Source organism: Budorcas taxicolor, chromosome 15 (genome assembly GCF_023091745.1).
Source record: "Budorcas taxicolor isolate Tak-1 chromosome 15, Takin1.1, whole genome shotgun sequence".
Lineage (NCBI taxonomy): Eukaryota > Metazoa > Chordata > Mammalia > Artiodactyla > Bovidae > Budorcas > Budorcas taxicolor.
Window position 1 is genome coordinate 61,840,176 of NC_068924.1, and position 22,403 is coordinate 61,862,578.

Sequence of the window (22,403 nt, forward strand, 5' to 3'; positions counted from 1 at the left end):
ATGCTATATAAGAAAAAATAAAATAAAATATTAACCTCTGCTTCAATGTACAGTTTCCAGAATCTGCCAGAACTGGGGAACTGGGCAACAAGACGTTCATAAGTCTTCCGTGCTTTGTCTATAGGTTGATTCTAAAATTGAAAACCAATAAACAGCATTTACAATGTTAGGATTATGAAAATATTATTTACTGCAGAACCAAGTAGTGTGATTGGACCCATAGAGAAGGAAATGTAATCCTATATCACTAAACCTGTGCCTCTCGAATGAGAATGCTCCAAGCGTCAAGGTCATAAGGATTCTCTTCTAATTTCTTTTCGGCTTTCTTCACCTTCTCTGGGACATACTCAGCTGCCTAGGGGGAAGAAAAATAATGAACTCAAGTTACTGTTTTAAAAATCTCAGGACTAATTTAATTCAAGCACAATATGTTAGTCCCCAGATGCAGTATCACAATAAGAAGCATGAAAACGTCCTCTTATAAAAGAAGCCTTCATTTTCTGTAACCTAAATCATTTGCATAATAACAAATTCAAATGGACACATAACTAAAAATTAAAACATTTTAAAATTTAAATAAAGCCATCTCTTTTTTTATGAAATAAAACACGGCAGCAGTTCTCCAACTTTTTAGACTCGGACCCCTTTTATACTCTAAAAAATGAGTACACCAAAGAGTTTTTGTTTAGGTAGGTTATTTCAGTATTTACCATGTTAGAAATTAAAACTGAGACAAGGTTAGATATTTATTAACATACAAATAATAATAAAAGTATTTACATATTAACATAAATACAATTTAATGAAAAATAACTTTAAAAATTCATTTAGATGATTATCCTTGTGACATATATTTGCAAATCTGTGTATAATAAATATGGCAGGCTTTAAAATGCAGCTGGATTTTCACGTATGCTTCTGAACTCAACCTACTGCAGTATCAAATCATGTAAAAATTCCACTGTACACTCATGAGAATTAAAAGTGAAATAGGCAAATAATGTCTTAAATCTATTATGAAACAGTATGAATTCACAGATCAAAGTCTTAGGAACCCACAAAGCCCCTGGACCAACACTAAGAAACACTGCTATAGAGAATTCACCCTGAATCACAACGAAAAAGCATGAAACGACATGAAAACTTTATTTTGACGTAAAAGTTTTAAAAGTATGATTTACAAACTGTATATACAGCTAACTGTATATGAAACTGTACTTACAAACTGTATACAAAAACTATTAAAGAAATCTACAATGAAAGAGACTGAAAAGACTGTAACATAGTTAGTAGTCATGTCTGGGTGATGTGTGGTAGATGGACAGCTGACTTTCTCCCCTTTCTCAGTATTTTCTAAACTCTTTAATGAAAGGTGGTTTTATTTTTATTATAGAAATACAATCTTAAAGTCAATACCTAAAAAAGTAGCCAGAACCTGTGGCATAAATACAAGTATTACTCTTCAAATTGTCGTTCACATTATTTTGTACCACAAAAAGAAACTGATACAAAATAGGCCAGATAAATTTGCATGAAGTTTTGTTCTGCCTTTGTGGGAGGACTTCCTGAAATTATAATACAGCAATGCTGCGCTGTGCTGTCAAGTTCAACTTTTTGTGACCCCATGGGCTATAGCCCGCCAAGGACCTCTGTCCATGGGGATTCGAATACTGGAGTGGGTTGCCATGCCCTCCTCCAGGGGATCTTCCTAACCCAGGGATTGAACCCAGGTCTCCCACATTGCAGGTGGATTCTTTTACCATCTTAGCCACCAAGGAAGCCCAATGTAGCAATAAATATTAGTAATATTCAAGAAAGGAAAGAGAGGGAAGCACTGCCTCTAACATCTCTTCCCCCCTCACCTTCCTCAGTGGCACTTAATACATCACCAAGCAATTCTGTCAAAATATCAGTTGGGGAAAAAAATTTTAAGTCGTGTTTAAGTGGGAAAAAAAACCTGGAAGAAGTACACTTTCCTTTGGAATAAATCAAGTTTCCACCACTGTTAAGTACACATTTAGAAAGGAAAATGTGTTTTAAAAGACTAATGTGATTTTCTATCAAAATTATGATGTCCTACTAATACACATCTTCATATTCTGAATGTTGAGCTTTAAGCCAACTTTTTCACTCTCCTCTTTCACTTTTATCAAGAGGCTTTTTAGCTCCTCTTCACTTTCTGCCATAAGGGTGGTGTCATCTGCATATCTGAGGTTATTGATATTTCTCCTGGCAATCTTGATTCCAGCTTGTGTTTCTTCCAGTCCAGCGTTTCTCATGATGGATGGGAAATAGAGAGGGAAACAGTAGAAACAGTGTCAGACTTTATTTTTGGGGGCTCCAAAATCACTGCAGATGGTGACTGCAGCCATGAAATTAAGACGCTTAGTCCTTGGAGGAAAAGTTAATGACCAACCTAGATAGTATATTCAAAAGCAGAGACATTACTTTGCCGACTAAGGTCCACCTAGTCAAGGCTATGGTTTTTCCTGTGGTCATGTATGGATGTGAGAGTTGGACTGTGAAGTAGGCTGAGCGCCCAAGAATGGATGCGTTTCAACTGTGGTGTTAGAGAAGACTCTTGAGGGTCCCCTGGACTGCAAGGAGATCCAACCAGTCCATTCTGAAGGAGATCAACCCTGGGATTTCTTTGGAAGGAATGATGCTAAAGCTGAAGCTCCAGTTCTTTGGACACCTCATGCGAAGGGCTGACTCATTGGAAAAAGACTCTGATGCTAGGAGAGATTGGGGGCAGGAGGAGAAGGGGATGACCCAGGATGAGATGGCTGGATGGCATCACGGACTCGATGGACGTGAGTTTGAGTGAACTCTGGGAGATGGTGATGGACAGGGAGGCCTGGTGTGCTGCGACTCATGGGGTCGCAAAAAGTCGGACACGACTGAGCGACTGAACTGAACTGAACTGAACTAATATACAAGAGCTTTCAGAAGCTTGCTCAAGAAACTAAAACTGGAAAAGTTTAATAAAGGAAAACCACTGGCCCCACTCATATACTAAACATGATACAGAATAAAAGAGTTCTGCAATGGTGATAAACCAATCACTGGATCAGGATGGTTCAGAAAGAGGATACATGGAAAATTAGCAAATAAGGGTGATATTTGAAATCAGAATGTTGGGTTATTCAATGCATGATGCTAGAATAACTATCTTAGAACAACTACAAAGTCAATAAAAGCTGAATCCCAATTTTAACCATTCTATCAAGTTAATTTCAGACAAATAAAAAACATTAAAAACAAAAACACAAGAAAGAACCATCAGAAAATGTACTGAAATTTATCTTTGTGTGGGAATGCTCTTTAAAAGCCTTTGAAAAGAGTAAACTTAATTCGTAAAGTTTATTTACAGTTGTGCATGGGGAAAAGTATCACAATGAAAGTGAAAAGATGAACTTGAAAAAATATCCCCAGCACATATGGCAAAATATTAAATTTATTAATATAACATCTAGTCACTAAAACATTAGAAACTCAAGAAGCAAATGGGCAAAGTAGTCAAACAGCTCATAGAAAAAGATCAATGAACTTTAAACACTTGGGAAAAAAACAGATATAAGCCATAAGAGATCAAAGGTGTTTTATAATTAACACTGCACTGGCAAAGATCCTCTCAAATCAAACCAGTCCATCCTAAAGGAAATCAGTCCTGAATATTCATTGGAAGGACTGATGCTGAAGCTGAAACTCCAGTACTTTGGCCACCTGATGCAAAGAACTGACTCACTGGAAAAGACCCTGATGCTGGGAAAGACTGAAGGCAGGAGCAGAAAGGGACGACAGAATAAGGTGGTTGGATGGCATCACCGACTTGATCGACACGAGTCTGAGCAAGCTCCAGGAGTTGGTAATGGACAGGGAAGCCTGGCATGCTTCAGTCCATGGGGTCACAAAGAGTCAGACACGACTAAGTGACTCAACTGACTGACTGAACTGGTCAAGATATGTAGAAAAAGACATTCTCAAACTGTTGGCAGGAGCAAGCAGTAATACTGACCAAAATTTAACACGAATATCTGACCCTGCATTCCAGTTCTGGTCACTTAGCCTACTCCACATGTGTACAAAGATGTGCACAGAATACTCAGCTATGTGGCTGTTTGTTGCTGTGCAAGACTAGAAATAATTTAAATAATCATTTTTAAAAAACTGGTTAAATAAATTATGGAATTTGTAACCACCAAAAAGAACAAACAAGGCAGGTCTATAAACAGCAACATGGGACATAATAGCAGTTTAAAAAAAAGTAGGGGTGGCTGGGGAGACACACCCCCCACATACAAGTGTACTTTACACATTGTATACATACTCTCTGCTGTTCGAAATTTTATTGTGCACCTGAAGAATATTTCCTCAGTGCCTAGTATGTGCATTGTTTAAGGGGCACCTGGGATACGACAAAACAAAGACTTTCAGTTTACTTCCTGACAAAACAAATTTTTAAAATATTTTAAAATAAATGAGGATTTATAAGATATAAATCATAAAATATTAATGATAAAATAAGAAGTAAATATGATACAGAACTTTTAAATTACGACCTAAAAACCAGCTAAGCTAATCAACGCTACTAACAAGAACAATTAGTATATCAAAGCAGTCTGATGGGAGGCCAAATCATTCAAATTCACGTCTTCAAAATTAACCTACCAAATTAGATAATGTATACTATACTTATATGCAGAGTACATCATGTGAAATGCCTGGCTGATGAATCACAAGCTGGAATCAAGATTGCCAAGAGAAATATCAACCTCAGATATGCAGATGATACCATTCTACAGGCAGAGTATGAAGAGGAACTAAAGAGCTTCTTGATAAGGGTGAGAGTGGAGAATGAAAAAGCTGGCTTAAAACTCAACATTCAAAAAACTAAGATCGTGGCATCCAGTCCTATCACTTCATGGCAAATAAAAGGGGAGAAGTGGAAGCAGTGGCAGATTTTATTTTTTTGGACTCCAAAATCACTGTTGACAGTGACTGCAGCCATAAAAGTAAAAGACACCTGTTCCTTGGAAGAAAAGCTATGACAAACCAGACAGCATATTGAAAAGCAGAGATATCACTTTGTCAACAAAGGTCCACATAGTTAAAGCTATGGTTTTTCTAGCAGTCATGTACAGATATGAGAGTTGAACCATAAAGAAGGCTGAGCGCCAAGGAATTGATGCTTTTGACTGTGGTGCTGGAGAAGACTCTTGCGAGTCCCCTGAGTAGCAAGGAGATCAAACCAGTCAATTCTAAAGGAAATCAACCCTGAATACTCATTGAAAGGATTGATGTTGAAGCTGAAGCTCCAACACTTTGGTTACTTGATGCAAAGAGCCAACTCACTGGAAAAGACTCTGATACTGGGAAAGACTGAAGGCAAACAGAGAAGAGGGCAGCAGATGAGATGGTTGGATAGCATCACCAACTCAACGAACATGAATTTCACCAAACTGGGAGATAGTGAAAGACAGCAGTCTGGAGTGCTGCAGCTCATGGGGTTGCAAAGAGTTGGACACAACTTAGTGACTGACCACCACCACATACCATAATCTGCAGAACAGAGAAACTCAGAAGATGGCATCTAATATCTGACCAGCATAACTGCAGCAAGGATAAATGTCTCCTTATGAAATAAAATGAGCCATTCATTTAGTGATTCTCAACCCTGGCAGCACATCAGAATCACCATGGGTAAAGAGCATTTAAAAAGATACTCAAGTCTCACTCTAGATCATTTGAAATAATCTCTAGGAATGAACCTGAACTGTCACTATTTTTAAAAAACTCTTCAGGTCCAATTCAGACGTAAGGGATGCAGGTTCGACCCCTGGGTTGGGAAGATTCCCTGGAGAAGGGAATGGCAGCCCACTCCAGTATTCTTGCCTGGAGAATTCCATGGACAGATGGAGCGTGGCAAGCTACAGTCCACAGAGTTCGAAAGAGCCAGACATGACAGCACCAAGTGGCACACAGAACCAGGTGGTTCCAATGTGCAGCCTGAGTTGAAAGTAAGGGCTCTGGCTCAGTGGTAAAGAATCTACCTGCCAATGCAGGAGATGGGCAACCCACTCCAGTATTCTTGCCTGGTAAATCCCTTGGACAGAGAGACTGGTGGGCTACAGTCCAGGGGGTCACAAGAGTCAGACACGATTTAGCAACTAAACAACAAGCAGTTCCAAACTGTGTTTTTTTGGTACCACTGTACCTTCTTGCTAGTGATGTCCATGGGAACTTTCTCAGGATAATGTTCTCAAATATACAAAATAAACTTCGTAGGATTCAATTATACTGAAATATAATTATCTAAATATCTTAAAGTTTTACATAGTAACAAATACTTATCACATGAAATAAAATCTAGTGAGTCTACTGATGAGTGCTAATAGCACTGTGAATACTTCTGTCCCAGTCACATAGCTGTTGCTAACAGTACTAGCATGGTTTCTTGCCCACACTCATAATAGAAGGCTTGATTTCAGTTAGAAATTAGTGAAAAAAGCTTTATTTTGCCCATTCAAGTTCATGGAACACCAAAAACTATCAACAGACACCTGGAGGAAGGAGTTACCATGGACTAAGAAGCCCAAGGAAAGGATGATGGATCAAAAGTAAAACAAACAAAACATTTATTGAGCACCTACTATGTTAGGCCTTAATCACCACTCCTTGTTAAGTAACCAATAATCCCATTCTATAATAAAAAATATAATTAAATTATATGAATCTGCCCAAAGTCCAGTTAAATCTGGCAGAACTATGAATCAGCTCTTTGCAGAATCTCTTACAATGGTAAATGTTTTGCTCTGGACAAGGATGTAGTCAAATGTTTGTAAAAGAATCTATATATATAATTCTCTATCAACTGAATTAATTAATAAAAGATAACTAAAATGGCCCAGTATCCTCTAGTAGTTAAAGGCCACATTTCTCACAATAAGAAGTCATTCATTGTCACAGATATGAACCAGCTGGGTAACCAAGAGTATAACATTTTTGTTTTGTGGTCTGGTTACTATATTTGCTGTTGAGCAAATGAAAATGGAAGTTTTCTAGAATCAACAAGTATACTGAGGCTTCATAAAGAGCAGAGTTGTATTACTGGGTTGGCCAAAAAGTTCATTTGTCATTTTCCACAACACCTTACAGAAAAACCTGTTCTGGCCAACCCAATATTATTTCCTGAATCTGTCACCAGATCTGAGAAATAGGTCACTTTAAGAAAACTTTTCACGTTTCTGGTGCCCATTTGTAATGGAATGAGGTGAGAACTCTGTCTAGTTATAGCCAAACAGCTGTCTCATGTTTACATGTCCCCAAAACAACTATAAAGAAACTATCAAAATCCAGCTTGTCTTTGGAATACCTGTAATCCTATTATCATCCTTTAGGGAGATGTTAATGGGGAGTAGGATGGGCCCCAAATCAAATGAACAGAACAAAAGCTGGACTAGTTCAGTTCCCAATGCATGCACATTTAATGGTACTAGGGGGTGACACTGGGAGCTGCTTTGAAATGCACAATTTTAAAAATCAGAAAAATTATAACATATACTATTTCAAATGGGTACAAAAACAGAAGAACTTGTGAAGCAGATGACAGACTTTTTTGTATAGGGCAAACATGTTGCTGAGGAACTACCTGAGTATCTGTTCTATGAACAGTTTTTCTAGTTGAAGAGTATTGCTAAAATACCAACTTCTCTCTGAAGAATTCCCCCATGGATAACTGACTTAAAGTATGGAGGTAGGATACATTATACATGTTTGACCTTTTTTATTTTTAACAGCTTTATTGAGACAATCAAATTCCATACAACTCACCCATTTAAAGTGTAAAATTCAATGCTTAAATTTAGTATATTTACTATCACAATAAATTTTAGAACATTTTTATCACCCTAAATAAAAACCCATACCCATTAATTGGCATTCCCATTTCCCAATCCGCCTAGGCCCATGCAACCATCAATCTACTGTTTCCATAAATGTGTAGGCATTTCATGTAAATAACACAATGTGTTTTGTTTCTGACTTCCACTTTGCATGTTTTCAAACTTCATGTCTTCATATCAGTACTTTCCGGTGCCAAATATTGCACTGAATGGATATCCCACATTATATTAATCACTCGATGGACATTTGGATTATTTCTAGTTTTTGAGTGGAGTTCCTTTTGTATTTTCTTTTTACTTAGGTGTATACCCAGAAGTGACATTGTTAGGCCATAAAGCAAACTACATAACACTTTGAAGAACTGTCAGACTGTTTTCCAAAGTGACTGAACCATTTTACAGTTCTACCAGCAAAAGGGCTCCAATTTTTCTTACATTCTCACCAACACTCGGTATTCTTTTTGATGATTTTAAAAGACAGTAGAGTGACTTAGCAGCAGCAGCAGCAGAGTGGTTTCTCATTGTAGTTTTCTCTTTATTTCACTGATGGTTAATGAAGTTCAACACTTTTCATGTTTTTATTGGCTATTTGTATATAGTTAATGTCTTTCCAGATTCCTTGCCGTTTTTGAGGGGTTTTTTTTTTTGGTTATTGCACTGCATGTGTTTCTACATATTATAGCTATTAGTTCATTACTGGATAGTTTACAAAAATTTTCTACCCTTCGGTTGACTGTCTTTTTACCTTCTTTTTGCTATGGGAAGCTAACTCAGAGAAACAGAACTTACAACATTGTCTCCCAGGTTCCAGGCATTATATTAATGGTTCTCAAACTTCTTATAATCACTTTGCACTCTTACAACTGAGGAACTAGAGACATTTTATAAAATGTGGGTCAAGTCTATAATACTAGAAATTAAAACTTCAACAACAACAAATTAGTGAAAACGATGGCACTGTTTTACATTTTTGTGATCTCTTTAGTATCTGGCTTCTGCTTTCAATCTGCTGCAATATATTATTTTTGATGACCAAAACCTACAATTATGTAGTCTGAAAAAGCAGCAGCATTTTTAATAATCTTTTCTTACAATTGTCACATGTCATGGACATGCCACATAGCTTCTGGGAAACTGAGGCTGCAAACCACTGTCTATACAATAGTTTAATTTATATTAGGTGGCTGTTAATAGGGTGGGGTATGGAGAAGTGACGGATTATTATATTAATGCCATAAGGGTGGTGTCATCTGCATATCTGAGGTTATTGATATTTCTCCCGGCAATCTTGATTCCAGCTTGTGCTTCTTCCAGCCCAGCGTTTCTCATGATGTACTCTGCATGGAAGTTAAATAACCAGGGTGACAATATACAGCCTTGACGTACTCCTTTTCCTATTTGGAACCAGTCTGTTGTTCCATGTCCAGTTCTAACTGGTGCTTTCTGACCTGCATATAGGTTTCTCAAGAGGCAGGTCAGGTGGTCTGGTATTCTCATCTCTCTCAGAATTTTCCACAGTTGATTGTGATCCACACAGTCAAAGGCTTTGGCATAGTCAATAAAGCAGAAATAGATGTTTTTCTGGAACTCTCTTGCTTTTTCCATGATCCAGCAGATGTTGGCAATTTGATCTCTGGTTCCTCTGCCTTTTCTAAAACCAGCTTGAACATCAGGAAGTTCACGGTTCACGTATTGCTGAAGCCTGGCTTGGAGAATTTTGAGCATTACTTTACTAGCATGTGAGATGAGTGCAACTGTGCAGTAGTTTGAGCATTCTTTGGCATTGCCTTTCTTTGGGATTGGAATGAAAACTGACCTTTTCCAGTCCTGTGGCCACTGCTGAGTTTTCCAAATTTGCTGGCATATTGAGTGCAGCACTTTCACAGCATCATCTTTCAGGATTTGAAATAGCTCAACTGGAATTCCATCATCTCCACTAGCTTTGTTCATAGTGATGCTTTCTAAGGCCCACCTGACTTCACATTCCAGGATGTCTGGCTCTAGGTGAGTGATCACACCATCATGATTATCTGGGTTGTGAAGATCTTTCTTGTACAGTTCTTCTGTGTATTCTTGCCACCTCTTCTTAATATCGTTAGGTCCATACCATTTCTGTCCTATCGAGCCCATCTTTGCATGAAATGTTCCCTTGGGATCTCTAATTTTCTTGAAGAGATCTCTAGTCTTTCCCTTTCTGTTGTTTTCCTCTATTTCTTTGCACTGATCGCTGAGGAAGGCTTTCTTACCACTCCTTGCTATTCTTTGGAACTCTGCATTCAGATGCTTATATCTTTCCCTTTCTCCTTTGTGTTTCGCCTCTCTTCTTTTCACAGCTACTTGTAAGGCCTCCCCAGACAGCCATTTTCCTTTTTTGCATTTCTTTTTCATGGGGATGGTCTTGATCCCTGTCTCCTGTACAATGTCACGAACCTCCGTCCATAGTTCATCATGCACTCTATCAGATCTAGTCCCTTAAATCTATTTCTCACTTCCACTGTAATCATAAGGGATTAGATTTAGGTCATACCTGAATGGTCTAGTGGTTTTCCCTACTTTCCTCAATTTAAGTCTGAATTTGGCAGTAAGGAGTTCATGATCTGAGCCACAGGCAGCTCCTGGTCTTGTTTTTGCTGACTGTATAGAGCTCCTCCATCTTTGGCTGCAAAGAATATTATCAATCTGATTTCGGTGTTGACCATCTGGTGATGTCCATGTGTATAATCTGCAATGTTTTGCTCCATTTATTTTATCAATGTATTCAAAACCAACTTTGAAGGTCCAAGTATCTTCAATCCCTATCCTAAGTGGTTTACAAACTCATGTACATAAAAATCACTGTGATACTTATTTCCAATGAAGATATTCAGTCTCACCTACAGAATCTATTACAATATATCTAAACTTGACATACAGGCAATAATGAAGCACCTAAGTGAATATGATACAATGGACCACTGACTCCACTTTGAGAAACACCACCTAATTCATCTGTTCTGTAAATACGTGTTTCCCCAAATGTTAGTTTCTTCAAAAATAAAGCAGAATCAGACCTAAGTCATTCCTTTTGTTGTTGTTGTTAAAATATTAAGAAAACTGCAAATACGAAACTTTTCAACTCTTAAGTTTCTCTTGGTAGTCTTTTTTCAAAATCAAAACTAGACTAGAGTAGTACTCTGCAAGACTATTCAAGAAGTAACTAAGCCAATTCATATGCCTAAGGCATTTTATCTGACAGGTGACATTAGTACTGGATGCCAGCTTAGTCCTATGTTCCTTTACCAGCGCGACAAAACTACAAGATGTTTTCAGTGAACAAATCTGAATATATATCCTGCATATAATCCCTTCAAATCTTTCAAAAACTTAAATCTACTAAACGTACAACCATTTCAAAAACTTAGAAAAAGCAGCCTAATAGTTATTGGTCCAAATAATTATACTTATCATACTTGCTTCTTAAATTTGTTTATTCATTCCCTAGAAAACAAACAGCATTGAAGTATTTGTTTTATACATAAAAATCTTAATCTTTTAGAATGTGAAAAATGCAGCTTCTTTTGTTCAGGAGGGACCAAAATATTAATTTATTTGATAAACTAAGTGAAACACTAAAAAGACAAGAATTAAGAATAGTTTTACCTTTTGGGTTTTAATAAATATTTACTGCCTATCCTAAACTATCCATTAATCTAAATTAGGTTAAACATTTGCCCAACTAAAATCTCTTTTAAAATCAACCTCACACCATTACCAACTATCCATTATAAACAAGAAGACTCAAATTCACAACTAGGTCTTGTCTAAAAAAGAATAAAGATTTAGAGATAAAGGCAGAATAGTTGAAAACTATTGTTTTTTTTGCAATCATCCACTTAATAGATACAAACATCTGAATAGATTTTACCATTCTGCAAGGCCTATCTAGGATGCAAATTTCCGTGTTCCTAAGGAAGAGGGAATGCAATCTCATCTAACACAACCTCCCTCTGTTGTACTTCTCGGGAAAACCAGTACTGTAAACACAGATCTATCTCTCCGAGGAACAATTACTGGCGGATAGAATATCCTATACAGTAAATTTCCTCAAGAAATATTAACAATAAGATCAAATCAAACTTGCCTGTGCAAAACTGTTACACCAAGTATCACTTAAAATAGGACAGCGGAAAGTTAGAAAAGGCTATTACAGAAAGATTTTGTTAAAAACAGAAAAAAATAATTGTATCCAAAGAGAAGACTATCATTATAACATATATTCTTGGCCTTTTCCCTTCCTCTTCTAACCTTCACACACATCCACTCAGGTTTAAAATAGGCACTATTTCCTTTTAACCACTACTAGATACTAATCGTTACTCAACAAAATAAATCGGGTTTCAGTTTTATCTTTCTTTCCTAATAAGTACAAAATAGAACACATATTTCTCATATTTACTATATCTTCCTAAACTTATTTTTCACCAAAACCAAAACACTTTTATGGCCCTGAATTCTCTGCTTTGTTATGAACTTTATTAGCAATTAATTTGAGCTTCTTCAAGTCACATAATTCTTCCCCCCCCCCCGCCCCCAAAGTAAAGATCATTCTTTTTATACGTCATGCCTTCCTAACTCTAGGATAGGCTATGAATTGTTTGAAAACTGAAATCTTATTTCTGAAAGACAAAACTGTAGAATCAGAAGTTTAGGGACTTAAGTTTCATCGGAATTGACTTGGCCAAATACATCTCTCGCTTCCTCTTTTTCTGTTGGTCAACAAAACTTTAGAAACCATTCACTCTTATGTCCAAAATACTTTACTTTGTATTATCAGTAATCATAAGCACCTGTCTTCCCAAAAGATACAATTCTATAAAATTTTGTAACATATAGCATATGGCTTGAGTGCAAAAATTTATCCACTTCACCTTTAATTACCAAAACAGTAATCTAGGTTTTTAAGGTGAATAATGAGTAAGGCAGCCCTTTCAATTCAAAACTCAGTGAACAAACTCTAAATAGCCTATTAAATGCTGTAGAGGTGGCGCACAAGGTAAAATGGTGTAAAGAATGAGATCAAAAGTTGAATCAAGCAGTTAGAAAAAATGTACAAGATAAAAATAGAGCCATAATTCCACAGGGGAACCAGATGTGCTTTTGTCAAGGGGAAAATCTATATGCATGTGGTTCTGTCATGACTAAACTGGCAAAAACAGTAAACAAGAGGCTCCAGAATACCCACCAACACTGCAAAGTAATTTAAACAGCACTCTAAATGTAAAATAGAACATCCTTACAAGAGTTAAAAAAAAAAAAAAACAACACACACAATAAACCTCACTCTTGATTTTGCTTATTTACAATCATTTCTCTCTTTCACAGAGCACAAATCCAGAGGTTCAATACCAAGAAATGACCATCTATATTACTGAATAACAAATCTAAAATATTACCAGGTTTACTGAACAAATTATCATTTTTTTGAGTTTCAATGCTAAAACAGCTAAAAGAAATCTACAATTCATATCCCGAAGGAGGGAAACCCCTTGGCATCTTTCCAAAGCAAACCCATGATTCAGAGTGGTTTTGATCTTTTTCTCATTCTTCTTCAAGTTTTGTTTAGTCTTTTTTTTTCCCCCTTGTCCATCATCACTCAATTTCCCCCTAAATTTTCATTGACTGTTGTCTTACACATCAAGCAAGCTAACTGATTCATATTTTTGATCATGTCACCCTTCAAGGTATTGTGTAACCACTATTCCAGTTAAAATTTGAATAATATCATATCTGGGATTTGCTTCAAAGTAATGGAGGTGGGGGGCTTCCCAGGTGGCTCAGTGGTAAAGAATCCACCTGCCAAGTAGGAAATGTGGTTTCGATCCCTGGGTTGGGAAGATCCCCAGGAAAAGGAAATGGCAACTCACTCCAGTCTTCCTGGTTGGGTAATCCCAAGGACAGAGAAGAGTGGCAGGCTACAATCTATGGGATTGCAAAAGAGTCAGACATGATTTATTGACTAAATAACAACAACAAATGGAGGTGGGAAGAGTAAGTGAAGGTATGGAGAAAACAGGTTTAGCTGTGACAAAGCTCTGTAATAGAAGCATCATATACTATTCTTTTTTCTTCCATGTTTGAAATGTATCTTTAAAAAATTCAAAAGATTATATGAAGATAATTCTTTGTTGGTCATCAGATGTCCAAAAATGTCTTACAGACTGATGGGAAAAATATATAGGAAGCACCATAAAAGTTAGGACAAGTTAAGCATTAAAAAAAAAAAAAAAGCTATAGCTGAATTTATCATAGTAAATTCAGAAAACACCATGAATCCACAGCAATATTCAATTTTTTAAAAGGAGGGTAAAAGAAAACAGGAATTTCGTCTTTGAGGAAAAGTATAAGTAGAGACAGAATAGAATTAAAAAAATCACCACTTGCCATTTCCAAGGAAATAAGTTATTTATTCAAGGATTATCGATTGACAATAAATAACTAGATAAAAGGTTATTGAGGAACACAGTTATCGACCCACAGATTACTAACTGCAAAGGGGGAAATAATCTTTTACAATGAAAAGACCCAGCAGTCATTACCCTAACCAAGTGAACAAACTTAAACCATTGCTAACAGTGGAATAACCTAGCATGAAGTGCCTTTTGATGCGATGCTATATTATACACAAAAATATTTAACCTGAATATTATCAAAGCTCTGAGTTTAGACATAACTGTTAATTTCCAGGAAATACAGAAGATGAAAGAACAAGTTAAATGATACCTCACACACACAGATCAAATAAACCCAGACAGAAAATGAGAAGTTCTACAAGAGAACTGTTCTGGATTCTTCGAATAGACAGTAAATATCCTAGGGGACAAAAAATAGAGGGACTATTCAAGAGACATAATCAAATGATGCAAGTAACCTACATTATAGATTCTGATTTTTAATATAATAAAACCCTATGAATCACACTGCCTTCTGGAGAAACTGAGGAAATTTGAATATGGACTAATTTTTAGAAGTGATACGGTATACTATTTTCTTAGATGGGAAATGGTATAATGGTTATAAAATAGCATTAAGGTCCTTATACTGTATGAGAAGCTGAAATAAGGGGGGCTGAATATGTGTTGACTTACTTTCAAATAAATTATGTACAAGATATAAAGCAAATATGGCAAACACTCAACAACTGTCGATTCTAGGTGAAGAACTGTACTATAGGCATGCACTGCACTTTTCTTTATGTCCTAAACTTGACACATAAAACTAACGGGTGAAACTTTTTTCAAAAAATTACCACTTTCTCTCCCACTTAAAACACCACAGTTCCGAGTTGAAAAGGTCATGGCACCAATTCTGTGTGTTTACAATTTGATAAATTTAAGAATTAACAATGAATTCGTGAAACTTTCAATGAAAACCTTAGTACATTACTCCTCCTCCATTTGCAGGTGACAAAACAGGAACCCAGAAAAAGGGTAGTATATGTAAACACACGTGACGTAACAATTTAAAGACTGCAATCTGGGGCATTCTAACAGGATGTAAAATGTAAATACTGTGAAAATTTCAGGACAGAAATTTGTCGACGAGCAAACACAAAATTCAGTTTATCCAAACTTTAACGACAATAAAATTTACAGTCACTCTATTCTATTCAATAGAAACATTCCAATCTTGCCTCATCTCTGTCAACCTCCAAGAACACTTCCCACTCCACAAGCCGGGCACTTGAAAAACGGAAACGTAAGTGTATTTCGTTGCTATGGCAATGGGAAATTTCAGGAACTCGAACTTGAAATCTGCAGTCTATCTAGCCTCCATTTTAAAAACCATTTACCTAAACATACTGAACATAAATCGAAAAAAAAAACACCTGACATCTTTCATAAAATATCAGTTTCCTCTTTCAAGCTAAAAGGTAAACCCTATCCTACAAAATTCTGAATAAAAAGCAAAAGGAACAAATCATTTAACAAAAAAACCTGAATTTTGTAATACTTATATGTCACATATCCAGTACTAAAACAGCTGTTTTTATTTACAGTGTCCATATCGGACTTCTCATTTCTGATTTATCAAATTTTACAATTATCTGTGTCGTTGGAAAAACGAAAATGAAATGCTAAGGGAGGGAGCGGGAGAAAGCCACAAAATTCCCAACTTGGCATAACGATCCTCTACTCCTAAACTGCTTCCTCCCTCATTCGCTCTGGCGAGAATTTATTTCTTCAGATCAGTTTCATCTCAAATTATTTCTCAAACTAGTAACCAGTTTCTGGGTACGGTGTATATCGGAAAGGCGGTTGGAGAGAACACTGTCAAGTTTTTCGAAAACAGCGAGTACACGTTAAAATCATCAATTCCTGAACTGAACTGAAACACCGAAATGGCATTAAAGGAAAGAATCTCACCAGCTAAGTCCCATAAACCTAAACAGGACGAAGTAGTTTCCCAGCTATTGTCTAAATCAAATATTTGTTCATATCAACCCCTAAGAGAAGCCAAAAGAGTTTCAAATCTCAGTCAGATCTCGCTCCCCATTCCCACCGTACTTCTGTACCCAGCCCTTGGGATTCATTAGACCCCTGATTCCTTCCTCAAGCGAATATGGCTGGAGTACTCGGACGAACAGAGACGTGGAGAGAAGAGGTCGCCACGAGGCCCCACCACTCTCCTTCCTCACCTGCTCCGTGGCTCCGTCTCCTGACATGGCCTCAGCCGATTAGAATTACGAACTGGCCCGCGATGCCAAGCTAGAAAAGAAAAATTAAACTAAAAACCACCCCAAACCAGTAAAGTTGCCCCCTGCCCTGCGGAGCCAGACGGCCAACACGAATCGCCACCGCCCACTCAGATATGAATTAAAATGGCTCCGTCCCGGCCGGCCGAGTAGGGGGTGTGGCTTCTGCATTAACTTCCGGGGCGCTGGGCAGAGCTAAGCGCGCAAACTCCTAGGTTACTCAACCGCGCAGAAGCAGAAAGACCCCAGGGGGCGGGCCTAGGGCCTGTACTGACGTCACAGCCCTGCACTGGCGAGGCTCTTCTTCAGCGAGCTGCAACCGGCTGGGAGGCGGGAAACTGTTTCTCTTGGAGGCTTCTACGCCTTTTGCAGTTTAATTGTCAATCTGCGGAGCCGGGCTCTTAACTGTTAAAGCCTGAAATCGGTTCAGTTCAGGCAAACTGGCCATCTTATGGATCAGTGCTTAGTGTTAAATTTCTTGTTCCGTCCCTCAGTCATGTCCGATTCTTTGCAACCCTGTGTACTGCAGCAAGCCAGGCTTCCCTGTCCTTCACTGTCACCTGGAGCTTGTTCAAACTCATGTCCATTGAGTCGATATTTTAGAGATGAATCTGTAGAGTTTTCTATGGTCTCAGCTAAGGTGCTTCACACTTTTCCCGGTATGAGGGGAACAGATGAAGCCAGTGTTTATGCCTTCACTGATTACTCATGTGTCAAAGATTTGAAGTCTGTAAGGGCTGGGTTTTAAGCTTGCCACCCCAAAATGGTTTTTGGTTAATAGCAGTGATGCTCTAGAACCGGACATGGAACAACTGATTGGTTCAAAATTGGGAAAGGAGTACGTCAAGGTTGTATACTGTCACCCTGTTTATTTAATGTCTATGCAGTGTTGTTAGTCACTCAGTCGCGTTTGCCTCTTTGCGACCCCATGGACTGCATCATGCCAGGCTTCCCTGTCCTTCACCATCTCCCAGAGCGTGAATACATCTTGTGAAATGCCATCTTGCAAAATGCTGGGCTGGATGAATCACAAGCTGGAATCAAGATGGCTGGGAAAAATATCAACAACCTCAGATATGCACATGATACCACTTTAATGGCAGAAAGTGAAGAGGAACTAAAGAGCCTCTTTATGAAGGTGAAAGAGAGTGAAAAAGCTGGCTTAAAACTCAACATTCAAAACTGTAGGATCGTGACATACAGTCCTATCACTTCATGGCAAATAGAAGGCGAAAATGTGCAAACAGTGTCAGATTTCATTTTGTTGGTTACCAAAATCACTGAGGATGGTGACTACAGTCATGAAATTAAAAGACGCTTGCTCCTTGGAAGAATAGCTATAACAAACCTAGACAGTGTATTAAAAAGCAGAGACATCACTTTGTCAACAAAGGTTCCTATAGTCAAAGCTATGGCTTTTCTGGTAGTTGTGTATGGATGTGAGAGTTGGACCGTAAAGAAGGCTGAGCGTGGAAGAATTGATGCTTTCAAACTGTGGTGCTGGAGAAGACTCTTGACAGTCCCTTGTATAGCAAGGAGATCAAACCAATCAATTCTAAAGGATATCAACCCTGAATATTCATTGGAAGAACTGATGCTGAAGGTAAGGCTCCAATACTTTGGCCACCTGATGTCAAAAGCTGATTCATTGGAAAAGACCCCAATCCTGGGAAAGTTTAAGGGCAAGAGGAAAAGGGGCCAACAGAGGATGAGATGGTTGGATGACATTACTGAATCAGTGGACATGAGTTTGAGCAAACTTGGGGAGATAATGATGGATAGGGAAGCCTGGTGCTGCAGTTCATGGGATCACAAAGAGTTGAACATGACTTAGTGACTGAACAACAACTGGAGATACACCACATTAATTTTTTTAAATTAATTTACTTTAATTGGAGGCTAATTACTTTACAATATTGTAGTGGGTTTTACCATACATTGACATGAATCAGACATGGGTGTACATATGTTCCCCATCCTGAACCCCTTTCCCTCCTCCCCATCCCATCCCTCAGGGCCATTCCAGTGCCCCAGCCCTGAGCATCTTGTCTCATGCATCGAACCTGCACTGGTGATATGTTTCACATATGATAATATACATGTTTCAATGCTATTCTCTCAAATCATCCCACCCTCACCTTCTCCCACAGAGTCCAAAAGACTGCATTAATTTTAATCCTGTTTTCATCTCTTGCTAGATGGGTAATCTTGGTGAGTGACCATGGGCAATAAAACATCTCTGTCCCTCAGTTTCCTTGCCTACAAATAGGAATGATAATAATACCTGCCTTTTTTCTTTTTTTTTAATGCCAAAGGGCATGTGGATCTTAGTTCCCTAACCAAGGATGGAACCTGAGCCCTGGGAAGTGAAAGCATGGAGTCCTAACCGCTGGACCATCAGGGGATTCCTAGTACCTGCAATTCCAATAAGTTATACATGATAAAGTGCTTGGAACTGTACTTGACATAGTCCAGGATTAAGTGAGGGCAAGTCTTTGGAACTCTTTCCCATTCACAGATTATCATAAGACTTATTCCATGCTCTTGGCTATGGTGCCGTATGGCCCAAAGTAAAATATTCAGCCTTTCTCATACACTCCTTGTTCTTTTCAGTCTCCTCTGCCTCTGCTCTGGTTTCCACATCTGCCCTTTCCACAGCCTGAACTCTAACTCTTCAGAGTAAACACATGAGCACAGGGTGTGTATTAGAGATATTTATATCTAACTATAGAGGACTAGTTTTCTATGGTAAACTCTCCGTCTCTTTTATCTTCTATATCTCCATTATCCTATGTTCCAAGACCCCTAGTAGATACCTGAAACTGGATAGTAGCAAACGCTATATATTCTATTTTTTCCTGTACAAGTATATCTATGTTATCATAGTTTAATTTATAAATTATGAATAGTAAAAGATTAAAAATAAGAAAGCAATCATAACACTGTGATAAATGTTATATGAATTGCACATTCAACCACTTGTGTGCTTATTCTCTTTCAAAATATCTCATTGAACAAAGTAAATGCCTTTTCCACCTTAACTAAGCACCTGTCACATACTTTGGCCATAAACTTTGCAGTTTGAGGTACAACAGTAAAAGTAGAATGAATTTATTTTTCCTTCTTCACAATTTCACAGATACAGGGTTTGTTCTTACCATGGATCTTAGCAACCTCAGCCCACAATATTTTTCCTTTCTTTAATAAGGCAAGAACTTTCACATTTTCATTTAAAGAAAGCACATTACAACTTCTTCTGGCATATGCAAATTGCCAGCCTCACTACTCTTGCATTTGGGGACCATTCTTAAGAAAAATGAGGGTTAACTGAACACAAACACTGAGATACCCCCTCAGTTAATCTGATAACCAAAAGGGAGGGCTAAGTGGCACCAAATTTCATCATGCTGTTCAGAATGATGCAAGACTTAAAACTCAAGAATTCTTTTTGGAATTTTCCATTTAATATATTCAGACCGAGATTGACCACAGGTAACTGAAACTGTGGATGGGGTGGGGGTGGGGGGAGGCAGAGACTACTCTACATCATAAGACATGTCTACAATGGAATGTCACATAGCTAGTAAACTGATGCTAAGGTACAGTTACTGCCAGAGACATCCATGATATTGTAAAGCGAAGAAACAGAATACAAAAATAATGTGTGTATGTATATGTATATATATACACAGGAAGATCCTCTGGAGGAGGGCATGGCAACCCACTCCAGTATGCTTGCCTGGAAAATTCCATGGACAAAGAAGTCTAGTGAGCTACAGTTCATAGCGTCACAGAGAGTCGGGCATGACTGAAGCAACTTAACACACACATATATACACACATGTACGTGTACAGTCAATCCTCCATATCTGTGGATCCTGCATCCTTAGAGTTAACCAACTGTGGATTGAAAATATTCTTTTAAAAAATCCTGAAACTTCCAAAGAGCAAAACTAGAATTTGCTGCTGCTCACAACAATTTACATAGAATTTACATTGTCTTTACAACTACTAACAGAGCATTTATAATGTATTAGGTATTACAAGTAATCTAGAAGTGATTTAAAGGATGTTCATAGGTTAAATGCAAATAGTATAACATTTTATATAAAACACTTTGAACATCCACAGATTTTAGTGTCTGTTGGACGCAGGAGGGTGGACCCACTGTATATATAGTGCCTCAAAGCATTAACAGTAGTTACAGTAAGTCCCCTACAGATGAAGCTTTAAGTTTTGAACTTTCACAGATGCAAATGAGCACAGAGAAAGGTCAGAGACAAGAGGAAGAAGTAGCAAGAGAATTTTCTTTGAAGAGGTCTGTTAGTTTTGGAGGCACAGGACCCAGACATGATTGGCCATGGAATTTAAAATGAGGGTGCCAAAAGTGAGCAACAGTAGCATCTCTAGATTTGAGGACCTCCGGTGGCATTAAAGGGTCCTCTAAAATGGGAATTCCCTGGTGGTCCAGTGGTTAGGGCTCCATAATTCACTGCTAATGTGTCAGGTGGCCAAATTAAACAAATAAATTAAATAAAGGGTCTCTAAATAGAAGGAGGACTGAGCTAAAAAGATAGAAGGTGGTGATCAAAGAATTGGAATGCAAAAAAATGAGATTACAGGGAATCTGCAGGTTTCCATAATGACAAAATCTAGGGTATGACCATAGAAGTGAATGGCTGAGATAGATCTGAGGACAAGGTCATTAGAAGTGTGTTCAAAAGATTGAAAAGTGTTGGTGTGGGAAGGTTTCTCTAGGCATACATTGAACAAGAACTAAGAAAGGAGCTATACTAATGAGTCAGGAACTAAAATCTTTGAGAAATAGGAAGAACATATTTCCAAATGTTAATAACAATACTCAGTTCAGTTCAGTTCATTTGCTCAGTTGTGTCCAACTGTTAGTGACCCCATGGACTGCAGCACACCAGGCTTCCCTGTCCATCACCAACTCCCGGAATCTACTCAAACTCATGTCCATAGAGTCAGTGATGCCATATTACTACTGTTAATCACTCTAAGGAAGGAAGTATAGTTTTTCTGTTAGAGGTTCTTAAATTTATGGTTTCAAGATCATTGTAAACTCTCAAAAATTATTGAGGACCATACAGAAATAAAAACAGATAAAATGTCAAAATATTTATTAAGTAAATTAAAAATAATATCATTACAAGTAAACATAAATGTTGTACATTCATGAAAAATAACTATTTTCCAAAACAAAAAATTAGTGAGAAGAATGGCATTTTGCAAATTTCTTTAATGTCTGGTTTAATAGAAACAGCTTGATTCTCAATCTGTTTCTGAATTTAATACATTCACGTGTCATTTAGCCTCTGGAAAACTTCCCTGTATGCTCATCAGGGAATGAGAGTGAAAAATGACTTAAACATTATTGTGATATATTTTGATTTTGTGGACACCCTGAAAGATCTAGACATGCCTGTAGCAAGACAGGGTAGCTTCTAGGCCTATCTCAAAATTCTACAAGCCAGGCTTCACAGTACATGAACCGTGAACTTCCAGATGTTCAAGCTGGTTTTAGAAAAGGCAGAGGAACCAGAGATCAAATTGCCAACATCCGCTGGATCATGGGAAAAGCAAGAGAGTTCCACAAAAACATCTATTTCTGCTTTATTGACTATGCCAAAGCCTTTGATTGTGTGGATCACAATAAACTGTGGAAAATTCTGAGAGAGATGGGAATACCAGACCACCTGACCTGCCTCTTGAGAAACCTATATGCAGGTCAGGAAGCAACAGTTAGA

The 22,403-nt window shown here is 37.8% G+C and overlaps 1 protein-coding gene across 1 annotated transcript in view; it reads right to left on the reverse strand.

The window, feature by feature from the left end:
• The window catches only part of CSTF3 (cleavage stimulation factor subunit 3), a 66,390-nt gene extending 49,657 nt beyond the window's left edge, over window positions 1–16,733 (reverse strand). Inside the window, exons 1-3 of the mRNA XM_052652686.1 lie at window positions 16,579–16,733; window positions 254–355; window positions 36–131 (exon numbers count right to left, since the gene is read on the reverse strand). Coding sequence (XP_052508646.1) covers window positions 36–131; window positions 254–355; window positions 16,579–16,605 — 225 coding nt within the window. The 5' untranslated portion in view covers window positions 16,606–16,733. The remainder of the gene's footprint in view (window positions 1–35; window positions 132–253; window positions 356–16,578) is intronic.
• Window positions 16,734–22,403: the final 5,670 nt, after the last annotated feature.